This window comes from Garra rufa, chromosome 24, assembly GCF_049309525.1.
Source record: "Garra rufa chromosome 24, GarRuf1.0, whole genome shotgun sequence".
Classification (NCBI taxonomy): Eukaryota; Metazoa; Chordata; class Actinopteri; order Cypriniformes; family Cyprinidae; genus Garra; species Garra rufa.
This window is the reverse complement of record NC_133384.1, coordinates 9,335,635-9,349,435: the sequence shown is the minus strand read 5'-3', so window position 1 is coordinate 9,349,435 and position 13,801 is coordinate 9,335,635. Positions and strand designations below refer to the sequence as shown.

General features: G+C 38.2%; 1 protein-coding gene across 1 annotated transcript in view; it reads right to left on the bottom strand.

Annotated features, from left to right (window-relative positions):
- Nucleotides 1–2,013: 2,013 nt before the first annotated feature.
- The window catches only part of cdk13 (cyclin dependent kinase 13), a 34,357-nt gene continuing 22,569 nt past the window's right edge, over nucleotides 2,014–13,801 (bottom strand). The window contains exons 12-14 of the mRNA XM_073830741.1: nucleotides 12,628–12,827; nucleotides 10,377–10,871; nucleotides 2,014–3,468 (exon numbers count right to left, since the gene is read on the bottom strand). Coding sequence (XP_073686842.1) covers nucleotides 2,900–3,468; nucleotides 10,377–10,871; nucleotides 12,628–12,827 — 1,264 coding nt within the window. The 3' untranslated portion in view covers nucleotides 2,014–2,899. The remainder of the gene's footprint in view (nucleotides 3,469–10,376; nucleotides 10,872–12,627; nucleotides 12,828–13,801) is intronic.

The window sequence follows — 13,801 nt, the reverse complement described above, 5'->3', positions numbered from 1 at the left end:
AACGAATTAACATAATAAACTGTCGAATGAAATCAAGAATTATTCTTCAGAAATATCAGAACGTACCAATGTCTACGAAAGGTAAACATACGTGTTTTTGCTGCCCACTATCGACTAAAGAAGACATTACAAGACCACATTATAAGTGTTGCCAATTCAGCAACAAATTTAAAAGCTCAGATCACTGCATATAAAGAATATAATGTGCTCGACTCACCTGCTTTAGCATAATCAGGCTTTCACTTCATAAAGCTCGTCTTTAAACTGAGTTTAATGAGGATTTCACATGATCAGCTGACACAAATATAGAAATTTAACCCAAGAATAAACCGCTTTAAATTGTCCAGCGATCACAAAAGACTGTGATTGGTCCATCATCTACAGCGTTGAAAAAAGTAACGGTTACCACGTGACACTGCTGGCGCAAGTTGGTGATAATAAATTATATATAACAGAATAACAGATTTATCGACTTAAATAGCAAATTGAATTAACGAATTAACATAATAAACTGTCGAATGAAATTAAGAATTATTCTTCAGAAATATCAGAACGTAACAATGTTTACGAAAGGTAAAAACGTGTTTTTGCTACCCACTATCGACTAAAGGAGGCATTATAATACCACATAAATGTTGTCAACTTAGCAGCACATTTAGCTATTTCTTTTATAATTTTTTTGGCAACTTTAGCAACTGTGACTCAAATAACTAAAAGGCACACATTTTCCCTCTAAATTACAAAAATAGAGGAAATCAAAGGTGTCTAGAAGAATAAATTCTGTTCAATAATAATTGTTAATTTATGCGTAACACCTTCTTATTAGTTTATACCTGCACTTGTTGATCAGTTAAAAATATGTAGACAAATGGAAAAGTTTATGATAATTTTCTGCCAGCACTTTATAATTTATGTTAAAAAAAACTTATGAAAAATCAATATCAAATCGATTCAAATTAAATTAACACAGTAATCTGTGCTGTTTTTTTTTTTTCTTAAAGTGTAACATGCTATCAACACACTGCTTGAAAAATATAACTGTTCAGAATGTGTAGTTTTACTAGTTAATAAGAAAATACATAACATGTAATTGTTCAAAAATGTGTAGATGTTTAATTCTGTTCAATTAGAATGTTGTATTTAAAAACAAATATATGTGACCCTGGACTCTGAATAAATAAGCAACTATTTGAAAATCTAGAATCTGAGGGTGCAAAAAAAAACTCACAAAAATGTGTTTAAAGTTGTCCAAATGAAGCTCTTAGCAATGCATATTACTAGTTAAATAAGTTTTGATATATTTACGGCAGGAAATTTACAAAATATCTTCATGGCACATGATCTTTACATAATATCCTAATGATTTTTGGCTTAAAATTGGTCATTTTGACCCATACAATGTATTTTTGGCTATTGCTACAAATATACTAGTGCTACTTATGACTTTTTTTGGTCCAGGGTCACATTTTGTAAAAGCAACTAGAATCATTTGTGACCCTGGACCACAAAACCACTCCAAAGAGTCAGTTTTTTTTTTTTAGATTTATACATTCATGAAAACTAAATAAATAAGCTTTCCATTGATGTATAGTTTATTAGGATATGGCAATATTTGTCTGAGATGCATCTATTTAAAAATCTGGAATCTGAGGGTGCAAAAATAAATAAATAAATAAAAATATTGAGAAAATCGCCTTTAAAGCTGTTCAAATGAAGTTCTTAGCAATGAATATTACTAATCAAAAATTAGATTTTGATGTATTTATGGTAGGAAATTTAAAAAATATCTTAATGGAACATGATCTTTACTTTAAGAGTAGCCATTGCTACAAATATTTGTAGTAATACAGTGGTCCAGGGTCACATTTACTGAGCTCATTTTCTATATGAATGTATTTAATGTGAATTTAATGTCATGCTGCAAGAGATCGCTTCCAGTTGTGTTCAAACTGATTTTACTAACACATTAGAAAACTAAAATTACAATATTAAACTAGTTTCTCATTGATGTTTTTTTTGGATATGACAGCTTAACTTCACTGCTGATGTATCTGATACATGTACACTTCTAAAGACAGCCAGGCAGTGTGCAAATATACAAAGAATTAAAAATAACAGTACATTTTACATGATTGGCATTTCTTTAATAAACATTTGCCAAAGGGGGAAAAAAAAAACATCTTCATACAAAAAAAGGACATTATTACTCATCTCCTCGAAATCAGTTAAATGTCTCTCTCAATTTTACAATGGCTATAGACAGGAGCTGGTGGGGAACCGGTGAGAAACAGCTTTGATCCGTTCACTTGTTCAGTAGATACACCAGGCCAATCACTCAAGTGCTACCAGTCTCTCTGGAGTCCTTTAGAAGCCCCTCCAGTGAATTTACCCTTATGACAGAGCCCATAATCGTTATATCATTAGAAGGAAGAAACAAAAAAACTGACCAAAAAGAAAAAGGGAAAGAAAAAAAAGAAAAGAAAACGACTGGTCATTTAACGTGTGCAGATACAGCACATTACTCCATTCACACCTTTGCCTTGTTTCCACCTACTTTATTCAGTAGTGCAAAACATCATTGTAATACTAGTCTGTCCTTACGCAATTAAAGGAGACGCTAAGGTCATAAAAACACTTACGCGCGGTAAATGCACACTCAAAAAAAGGTACAGTTTTAATTTAAAAGACAGCAGTAGAATAGATTACAAAAATCAATCGGAGGGAAAACCAAAACAGCTCTATGAAATGGCGTGAACAGTTTGCCCCTCCAGTTGCAACCCAAGCTGTTCCTCCAGGTTTACAAATCTTACAAATCGAGTTCTGAGACGCTTAGTGCTGGTTCGAGGGCCACTGCGTGTGTCTTTCAGAGTCTTTCTTTTCCCAGTTCGTCGGGAGCCTGTCAAAAAGGAAGTCCTCTGCCTCGCAGCGCCGCCGCCGGAACGTACCCGAGCGGAAGAGGTGGCGCCCCCGATTGGGACGGCGAAGTCCAGGCTTGTCCCGGAGGGGGCGGCGGTCCGGGGCCCACGGCCAGCGGGCTGTGATTGTACTCAAAGCGATGGTCCTTGTCTCCGCTGAACACCATGCTGCCGCCTCCAGCTCCCGCCGCGCTGGCAGCGCCTCCGTGAGCGAACGCCTCCGGGGCGAGAGGCGGGTGAGGAGGCATCCCGCCCCCCATCATGTGGCCGAGGTAGCTGTCCGCGTAGCCGAACGGCGGCGGAGGCAGGCTGAAGTCCGTGCCGTACCCGGGTGCCTCTGTCGGCCTGGGTGGCGGCGGATAGTCCGGCTCCGGAGGTCTGGGAGCTTCTCCTGGGGCTGCGGAGGACGGCAGAGCTGGCTTGGTCTCGGGGGCCTGCCGGTAGTCCAGGTCTGCGCAGGGAGGCGGTTCCGGAGGTTCTGGGGGTCTCTGGTCTGGCGGGAGAATGGAGAGAGGCTCTAGAGGCCTGGAGGATGAGCTGCTGCCTTCAGCTACTGTAGGAAACACAACAGAAGAAGCTTAATAAGGGCTGCGTCCCAAATCACATACATCCCTACTAGGGGTGGAGCTGAACCCGAATACGGTATTCGGAAAGGCACAAATAGCGTGTTTTTCACAAATACTTATTTCGAACAAATACTTTTAAAAATATTTGTATTCGGGAACAAGAAAAACTTTATATCAAAAAGCTGCGTTTCCTCATGAGACCGCAGTCAGTGTATGCCCGCGTGAGTGAGTGAGTGACATTCAGGAGTCGGGGGGTGGGGGTAAAACAGGTGACTGACACAGACTGCTCCACACAGCAACAGAGAAGACTCGGCTGGGTGAAAAAAGACTTCACTGCATCACTATTTTTGTTGAATAGATTTTTGTACCTTAACTGGGTTCTGAAGGCAGTTTATGATTTTGGGAAGCAGAGTTTGATCAGGAGATTATTCCATTAGGGGCCGTTCACATGCGCGCTCAAGTTCGTTGTTTCACATGTAGATGCCCGCTATGCGCGCTCATAATGGAAGCGACGCAGGCTCGTTTTTTCCAGGCGCGTCCGCGCCGCATCCAGATAAATACATCTTAGTCTCGCGTAGCCAGACCTTCAGACTGACGGCTGAAGGTCTGGAATTCATGGCAGCTTTAATTGGCCAAGGCCCGCCCATAAGGTCGTTTGACTGACATGTCAAACAGCCAATCACAGTTCGTTTCGTTCAGCGTCACGTTTCGGTGCATGGAAATGCCTCAACAACAGACTGGCGTGCAACAAGTCAGTCATTGAAATAACCAGTTAAATAAGAAGAGGGAGAACAGTCAACAGAACAGCAGTAAGTCAGTAATTTGTTCGCGAATGTCACAAAAGTGTGTAACAACAATCGCGTCTGCATAAGCACCTTTTAGCAAAACGCCGAGTAAATCAGTCTGCGCTTTGTTTCCCGGAGGACCGAAAGCAAACCGACAGTCGCGTCTCCCGGAAATCCGGTCAAATTCAACTAATCAGATGACGACTTCGACATTCCTGAAGTGTTTCCAGTTAAGCGTAACATATGAATCAGACGTTTAGCCAACGTTCCGTGGGCGTGACGTCTGAGCCTGAGACTAAATACATCTCAACTTTTCAGAATGCCACAAGCGCAGCGCAGGTCATGTGACCAGAACCAACCAATCAGCTTCATCCTTTCCCTTAATAACACTGAAAAACAGCCAAGTTGGAGGAACAGCTCATCATATCTGTACAGGAATAACCATTTTAAAATAAATTTAAATGCAAGCGATTTTTAATGCTGGAAATCCATTTATGCTTTGCTGAAGCTTCCGAGTCTTCATTGAGAGATCGGGTCATGGTTGCTTAGCAACGGGAGACGCCACGGGAAAGAAGTTCATTCAGAAGAAGAACAGTTCTTTAGAGTATTATTTGTTTTTATTCGGTCTGTTCAGCGTCCTCCAACAAGGATGGGTGGTGGTGGGGTTCATAATGTTCACAATAGTATTTTATTAGTTGTTGGTTTAACCATGGATGAGGTAATGGCTGTTATGTTATTTCCTTTTCAATGGCGTTCCTTGTTACATGTTCAAAAACATCAACCAATATTGCATATACATAATTATTATAATGGATATAATTAAAGAATACTTACACTATAACGTCAATTATAAGTGTAACACACACAAAAAAAACAGGATTTTACACCTATTTTTAATTTTACTCTAATACAAATACAAATACCGGCTGCTTTGCACACCCCTAATCCCTACTATTCAGACCAACTCAGTGTTTGCAAACAGTTACGGCTGGGCGATAATTCGTTAACGATAATTATCACGATATAGTTTTTTTTCTTTTTTCGATAAAACAATAAAGACAGTTCGATAAGCGCTCGATAATGTTTACGCACTATGTGTAACGCTGCGCAGGCATTTTGCAGCACGCATTTCCGGATGTCGCACGCAGTATTTAGTTTACAGCCACAGGGCTCTACAGTGAGACCGTTTCACTCACATTTGCGACTAAAAATTAGTACGTGCGACTGTAAAAAAAAATATTTAGGAGCACCATGTGCGGCTGTCCCGATCAGCATATTTGTGTTTGCGCTGAGGGGAGCTTCAAAGGTTTCTACGTGTTTTTGCAACGTTGAGTAATGCATCACAGACATATCTCACCAATCCTTTCAGAAATAAAGTGTAGAGAGAGTGTATATAAGAGACTGATCGTGCAGTAAAGAGAGTGTCGGTGATTATAATAGAGCTTTGTGATATCGCAAACTAAGATGAGTGACAGCTTATAATATTTTAAGGGAGTTTGTAAATGAGATATTGACCTGATACAGCAATTAAATAAACAAGAAGTTATTATTAAGTGACTTAGATTGTCTGACTACAATTTTTGCTCTATTTCATCGTCAAAAGTAATCTGAAACAAGTCAAACCTGCGCGCATCTCCATTCAAACACAGCGGTGTTTCGTTTATGAATGAAACGTGCGTTTTTAAACGAATCTAGTGAAATGATTCAATTTCCCATTCATAAAGAGTCACTTGCTTTATTCCCGAATGAACCATGCTTTCAAACGAATCAAATTAATGAAATTATTTAGTAATTAAATCAGTGTCGTACCGCCTTCTGCTGGCAGATCTGTTCAGTTATTTTAATCTTTAATATTTCTGTATTCAAAATGTTTTATTTAAAACATTAATCTCAACATGAATTTATGATAATTCTGATTGCACTCATGTCACCTCTGAGCCTCATTAAACATATGAAAAGGTAAAAACAAAAGTAAAAAACTAAATTCCCCTGTAAATCACTTTGAAGAGTCAAATATCACATCGTAATAGAAAGCCAAAATTTTTTTATCAGAGTTTTGATTATTGTTTAGAATGTGCTCCTAAATTTTTTAGGTTAGCATGAAAAGCGTAGAACCCTGAGCCATTATTTTTTTAATTTATATTTTTTTTATTTATACAAAATGTGTTAAATCAGTTGCACAAAGGGATTGGCATGCTGAAAAGATGTGTCTATTCTTATTTTTGTTGAATGATAAATATAATTAAAAATCACTGTGCATTTATAAAAACATTTTATTAATATTAATAGTGTGTGTGTATATATATATATATATATATATATATATTAATATTAATAATATTGTATTCTATTGATGTTGATTTTACTAGTAATATTCTAATCTGTATTCTTCCTCAATTGATCATTGTTTGGAAAGTATTTGTCATATTCTGACAATAAGCCATAAATAATAATTAACTGTCTAGTTTTTCTTTCATTCAGGAGTAAAAATCTGCCTTTAAAATGGATAGACAATTATCGATATCGACTGATATGAAAAAAATTGTGATTTTTTTCTTGCCATATCGCCCAGCCCTACAAACAGTGATGGCGTTTTTTTTTGAGGGCAGAGCCTATCTGGTGGCAGAAAATGACAGTTTTCTAGTGTGAGTCGATGGAAACCATGGATTAAAAGTAGTCTTGAATTGCAATTTGCAACTAGATGGATGTACTGTTATTTCCTCTACAGTCAAATATCTGGGTGTTATATTAGACAGCAACCTGTCTTTTGAAAATCTAATTTCTCATGTTACAAAAACAGCATTCTTCCATCTGAGAAACATTGCCAAGCTACGGAACATGTTACCTGTTTCTGATGCAGAAAAGTTAGTTCATGCATTCATGACGTCTAGACTGGACTATTGTAATGCACTACTAGGTGGTTGTCCTGCTTCTTCAAAAAACAAGCTACAGGTGTCCAAAATGCAGCTGCTAGAGTCCTTACCAGCTCAAGAAAATATGATCATATTACCCCAATTTTACAGTCTATGCACTGGCTACCTATTAGGTTCCGTATCACTTACAAAATACTACTTACCTATAAGGCCCTTAATGGTTTAGCTCCTGCATACCTAACTAGTCTCCTACAATCCCTCACGCTCCCTAAGGTCGCACCTAGGTAGTACCTAGGATAGCAAAGTCCACTTAAGGAGGGAGAGCCTTTTCACATTTGGCTCCAAAAATCTGGAATAGCCTTCCTGATAACGCTCTGTTTAAATCTAGATTAAAGACACATCTCTTTAGCCAAGCATTCACATAATGCATCTCATAACCTTGTACTACAGTTACATCTGATCAAATGCACATCAACATTTTTTAGCTTGGGCTAAACAAATTTTTGCTTGGTTGGGACAGCAGCTACGCTAATTATTTGTCCATTTGAAATTACACAAGATTCAGTCTGGATTCATAATACCCGAGAAGAGGACCTCTGATGATGCCAGCCCTTGAAACAACATACAGCACTACACAATTCTGCTACAAATGCTACAAGTTTGATTGCAACACATACTCATTACAGTTAATAGTGTTCATCATCTGTTTGATTACACCATTACTGATTTTTAGGGACGCACCGAATATTCGGCCACCGAAAATTTTGGCCGAAAATGGCCCAAAAGTGCATTTTCGGTTTTCGGCCAAAAGACTTTTATCACCGAAACAACACGGCCGAAACAGTATGTTGCCGCAAACAGAAACCGCAGCCCACACGTGCTTGTCTGAAGCAACACGTCTGCGGTGTGGACGTATTTCAGTATATCTGAGAAAGACCCACGGATAGCGATTTGCAAAACTTGTAATGCCGAAATTTCAAGAGGGGGTGTGTCTGCAGTCGTGTGTGCAGCCAGTGATGAGAGCAGAGACAGAGACAGATGTAGCTTTCAGTGAGTGAAAAACAATGGCTTTACGTTGGTATTACGTCGCAATATTTTAAAGAGATGTCTTTTCTATATACTGTATTTTTTATACATATTTATGTTTAAAACCATGGAGGTGAGCCAACGGATATCACACAAGCAACGTGAAAACTGCGCAATATGTTAAAGTGAAAGTAAAAACTGACAGTGCTTTCAGCATCTGACGTGCATTCTCTCAGAGACAATGAGAGACGATTATACGTCATATGCTGATATTAATTTAGCCCCCTAATATTTTTCTTGTGCCCTGAACATGGTGGGAAAGAAATAGAAAAGTGTGTAAGGTTTGTTTTTGAAAGTCGGTTCTAATTAAAGCTCTTAATTTTCATTGATGACTGCAGTGTTATTAGGGGTTAAGAAAGTCTTAATTATGATTTCAGGTGGTCTTAAATGTGGAGACTGAAAGACAAGAATTGTGATGAAACTTGAAAAGGCTATTCATTGAATAAATTTGAGCGCTGCACGTTTCAAAGTCCTTTGCTGCGCTGCTTTGTGTAATATTATTCTGACAGCGCCTCCCGCTGGAAGAGAAACGCATAGAGTTGTAAATGTGAACTGATGGATCCACAAGATAATGTGTTATACAAATTTAAACAATTAATTTAAACAAAGGCAGTAAAATATTTGTATGTGTTATTTAAATAATATAATACTTGATAGATAATAATTAAATTAATATAACTGATTTATTCTTTGAAACTTTAAAAAATAATTTATGCAATTGCAATGCCTTGATTTTAATAAAATTAGTACACAGTTATAGCCATAAATGCAATAGTACTAATAATTGGCATAACTCTTTCGCGTTTCGGTTTTCGGCCTTGGTTAACTCTTTTTCGGTTTTCGGCCAAGAATTTTCATTTCGATGCATCCCTACTGATTTTAACATACATCTCTGCCATTTGCACATCAACTTGACATACAGTAGTCACCACTAGTAAGCTACTAAATATATTGTGGAAACCAACATTATCTGTACAGCTGCTTTGCAACGATTTGTATCGTGAAAAGCTCTATACAAATAAACTTGAATTGAACATTAAAGTACTAGTCAAAACACTAGTGAAAACAATAGTTGACTACACGACAGAAAACAACATGATTTTAATATTGAAAATGCCATAATTTTAATGTTACATTTAAAACATTTTAAATAAGTTCAAATTAAATCCCTAATTAAAATAAAAAAAATGTAAATCTTTATATTTTAGAGATTTTTGGTTGTTTTTCTCTTTCGAATCCCTATAGCCTTGCCACACCCCCTTAATCTTAACTCCGCGCTCCCCAGTTTGGGAGCCACTGCATCACAGGAATGTTCTCCATATAGTCGACTTCTATGGTGCCCCCGAGTTTGAACCTCCAAAATGCAGTTTAAATGCAGCTTCAAACTATCCTAAATGTGTGTGGTCTTATCTAGCCAAACAATCATTTTTAAAAAAAAATTTATTACAATTTATATATTTTTTAACCCCAAACCCTTGTCTTGCTCTGCCTGAACGAAGGGCTCGAAAAGATATTTGTGGAAATAAGGGTCTTATCTAGCAAAACGATCTGTCATTTTCCTAAATAAATTCTTATTTATAAATTTAACCACAAATGGTAAAAGGGTATGTCGAAAAACTCCCATCTCATCTTCTCCTTCAAATTAAAAATCGCCCTACGTTGCCGTTTTACCTATTTTGTAAAGGTGTTTGAACTTCTTTGTAAACACTGGGTTCGTACGTCTGCAGCGATGTAGGTTTTGATATTGGAGGAGGAAATGAGATGGGAGTTTTTTTTTTGACATGCAATAACTGTCTTGAACCGGAATACACATGTGCATCGCAGAGCTAGACAAGACGAGCATTTGTGGTTGAAGAGTATATCAATTGTAATTTTCTTTTAGAAAAGAGCCAATCATTTTGCCAGGTAAGAACCTTTAAAGACAGAGTCCTTAGAAGCTGCACTGAAACTGCATTTTTAACCATCAATCCATTGAGCACCATTCAAGTCCACTATATGGAGAAAAATCATGAAACGTTTTCCTCAAAAAACAATTTCTTTGCGACTGAAGACAGAAAGACATGAACATCTTGGATGACATGGGGGTGAGGAAATCATCAGGAAATTTTCATTCTAAAGAGGTACAGAAAGTGCAAAATGATATGCTATTACCTGGAGATACAGGACTGGGCTCAGGTGGCGGCTCAGATGGACCTGCTGCGTTTGAGATGCCGCCCTCAGCTCCTTCAAACCCTATAACCTCTCCTCCTGCACCTTGCTGCACTTTGAGGAGCTGAGCGAGGAGCATGGTGACGGCGGTCTGCGTGGCTGCGGCCGAAGCCTCTCCGTCGCCTTTCCCCGACGGCTGCGGGGTGGGAGGCGAAGGCGGCTTCGGCATGGGAGGGGTACGTGGCGCTCCGCCCCCTGATGGAGGCGGCTGAGGGGGTTTGGAGACTTTGGGGGGCGGAGGCGGTTCTGGGGGTCTTTCAGACTCCACAGGCCCAGGGGGCAATGCCTGCGTCAGCTGCTGTAGCGTCTCCGGGTTCATCTTCGAACCCATGGTCTGGGCGAACTGGGCCGATCCCGCCGGAGTGCTTTTGGACTGGAGGAGGTTCAGAAGCACAGCCAGCTGTTCTTGAGTCAGCTGTGAGTTGGGAGCTTTAGGGTCTGGAAGAAAAAGACGAAAAAGTGAAGATTAAATGTTTTTTTCCATTACTGGGGATGCACCGAAATTGTTCGAATAAGCCAAAAGGGCGAATAAATTACACCGAACAATGACGTGTCGCAATCAAATAGAGGCTGTACGGAAATGCAGTGTGGAAGCATTTAAAACTGTCCGAGAAAGACGCAAAAATCATTCCAAGCAGCGACAGCGAGAGACTGTTTAGAAGCGCATCGCATGTCTTCATGAGAAGAGAAAGGCTACTGTATGATGACTGAAATCATCCATTAGTCAATCAACTCCAGAACGTTCTGTTGTCTAATACACCAGACACCAATTGTATTTATTCTGACAGCAGCTCCTTAGCCAGGGTTCAAAGACCAAAGATGACAATCATTCACAAATCTGCTGCTGGCAGCAAAAACTAGGACTGAGGACTTCTTCCAGGTTTACCACAAAATAAAAGTCAACATTCAGAAATGTTAGTATTGTAATTTTACTGTTGTTCTGTAAAAATAAAATAAGACAAAAATAATGATGCCAATCATTACAACAGCTCTGTTAATACATTTAATCTAACATTCTCCTTTGCTCAGCGAGGCTGCATTTATTTGAACATTAAAAACACATGCCTGATTCAAGAAGGTGCTCTTAAAAATGGCCAAAGAATATTATTTTACTAACTTATTAATTTTAAGTTCAATTTGTTTTGTTGGTAGGCTATAATGTCTACTAGAATGTTAAAAACGTTCAGTGTTAAGTAAATATTTTTAAATTGCTGTTTTGTAATTGATTTTTTTGTTCTTTGAAAAGCAAGACAAAACTATATAAAGCACATTTTGGCTATTTAAATCGTGCAATGATAAAAAAAAAAAAAAAAAAAGTTTATTTAGGCAAAATGCATGGGGGAAAAAACCCGCAAAAACCATGTTCAGTAAGTAGCCTTCAGCCCAGTGTTTCATTTTGTTCTGTTTTGGCTTCGGTCAAGAATTTTCATTTTGGTGCATCCCTATTAACTAGTGCAGACTCATCCAAACTTCAAATTGTGGCAAGAGTCATGTCAAACTCTTTTCTGCTAACCGGTTCTTTTAGGTTTAGGCTTTTAGGTTGTACCTTGTTGGTAGGCTATAATGTCTACTAGAATGTTAAAAATGTTCAGTGTAAAGTAAATATTTTTAAATTTTTTTTGAAAAGCAAGACAAAACTATAAAAAGCACATTTTGGCTATTTAATGTATGCAATGGTGAAAAAACTCCATGTGTTTCCTTACAGCTGTGTGAGAGCGAGCTGCTCTGTGAAACAGCCAATCAGAGCAGAGCTCCTCATTAATATTCACGAACCTTCCAAATAAGGCAATAACAGAGCATTTCATTCTAGGGGCAAATCCTAGGGTTGTAAATGGACCTGTAAAACAGTTTCTGGAGAATTTTTGCTCTTTTCTATGCCATATACCTTCTATGTAGATATCAGAGAACAATTTAAAATATTGTTTCAATGCATTCTATGGCGCCTTTAATGGAAATGAACCAGCGGCACCTATATCCTTTAATCTGCACATTGTCAAAACGTTACACTCTTTGTGCTCTATAAGCTAATTTGCCAATTAAATAAATCCAGCCCTAGTGTTTTAAAATTGGTTTAGATTTTAAAAATGGTGTAGAGCGTTTACTGACTGCTATGAGACAACTGGTCAGAACAATTGGGGCATGGTTTGCATCAACTGGGTGTAGGTTCCTTGAGCATTTCTGCAGATGTTCTTACCCAGCAGGGCTGCAGTGGCAGCAGCACTTGGACCTTTGTGTCCTCCGGCGGCAGGGAAGCCCTGTGGCGTGTTGCTGCGGCTGTCGTCCAGGCCCAGCTCCTTCCGGGGAGCTTTGGGGGCAGTTAGTTCCTCCGGCATCTGCTTCTGCCGGCGCCGTTTCTTACTCCACAATTCATGGCAGTCCTGCCACAGAGGGAGACTAGAAAGAAGAAACAGAGACGTATCAGGTCACAGCACAGAGAATCAGAGGTGAAATGAAGCATATGTAAAAAAAAATGTACACTGATAATAGAGTTGTGCAATGTCGATTTCTGCTTCAAATGATCAGAAAATGCAGTAATCGAGATGAAATCGCCTCCAGAAAAGCCTAATTTCACATGCAAATCAGCAAAATCATGTAACGTGACGTGCTTGATTTATTAATGTTTCTTTGATGTGTTTTTATTAGTGCATAAGAAAACTTGCGCTGTTGTGTGTATGCGCTCAGAGACGGAGCAGAACACGGACGTGTAACTAAAGTGATCTTTTAGCTCAAGATGCGCCTAAATGGTCAAACACGCAAAAATAGAGCTGGGCGATTAATCGAAAAGTAATCGAAATCGACATTCAGAACCTATAATCGTTCAAATTTTTCCAGGTCGATTATTTCAATTACTTTCCCTTTAAAAACACTACCGCGTGTGGAGTCAGGTGACCCCGCTCTGTTACGTTACGTTATTCTGCCGACATGTCGATGGAGAGCTTAAGCAGAATTTATACAGTAAAAAGTATTTACATGATATACAAGAGTAATTTTATTTAGAAGAGATACTGCTTATTTTCTACTTTTAATATGAAAAACATTGAAAATAATTTATTTTGTTTCCAAAAGTGCAAGTTACTTATTTTCACTAATTTAAGAAAAATGTGACTTTTCGTTTTAAGCAATGTGTGCTTTAATTTCAGTTGTTCAACACTGATGTTCAATAAATAAATCATAGATAGTAGATAGTGTGTGTTTCCTTCAATTATTTTAAAATCCAGTAATGCACCCTTCATTCAAAAATCTCTCACTTGTAATATGTACGCATATTTACTGTACAAAACTTGTCAGTGAACTATGAGGGCAAAAAAAATAAATATTATATAAATATAATTAAATATAATTTTATTAATAAATAAAATAATCATTCA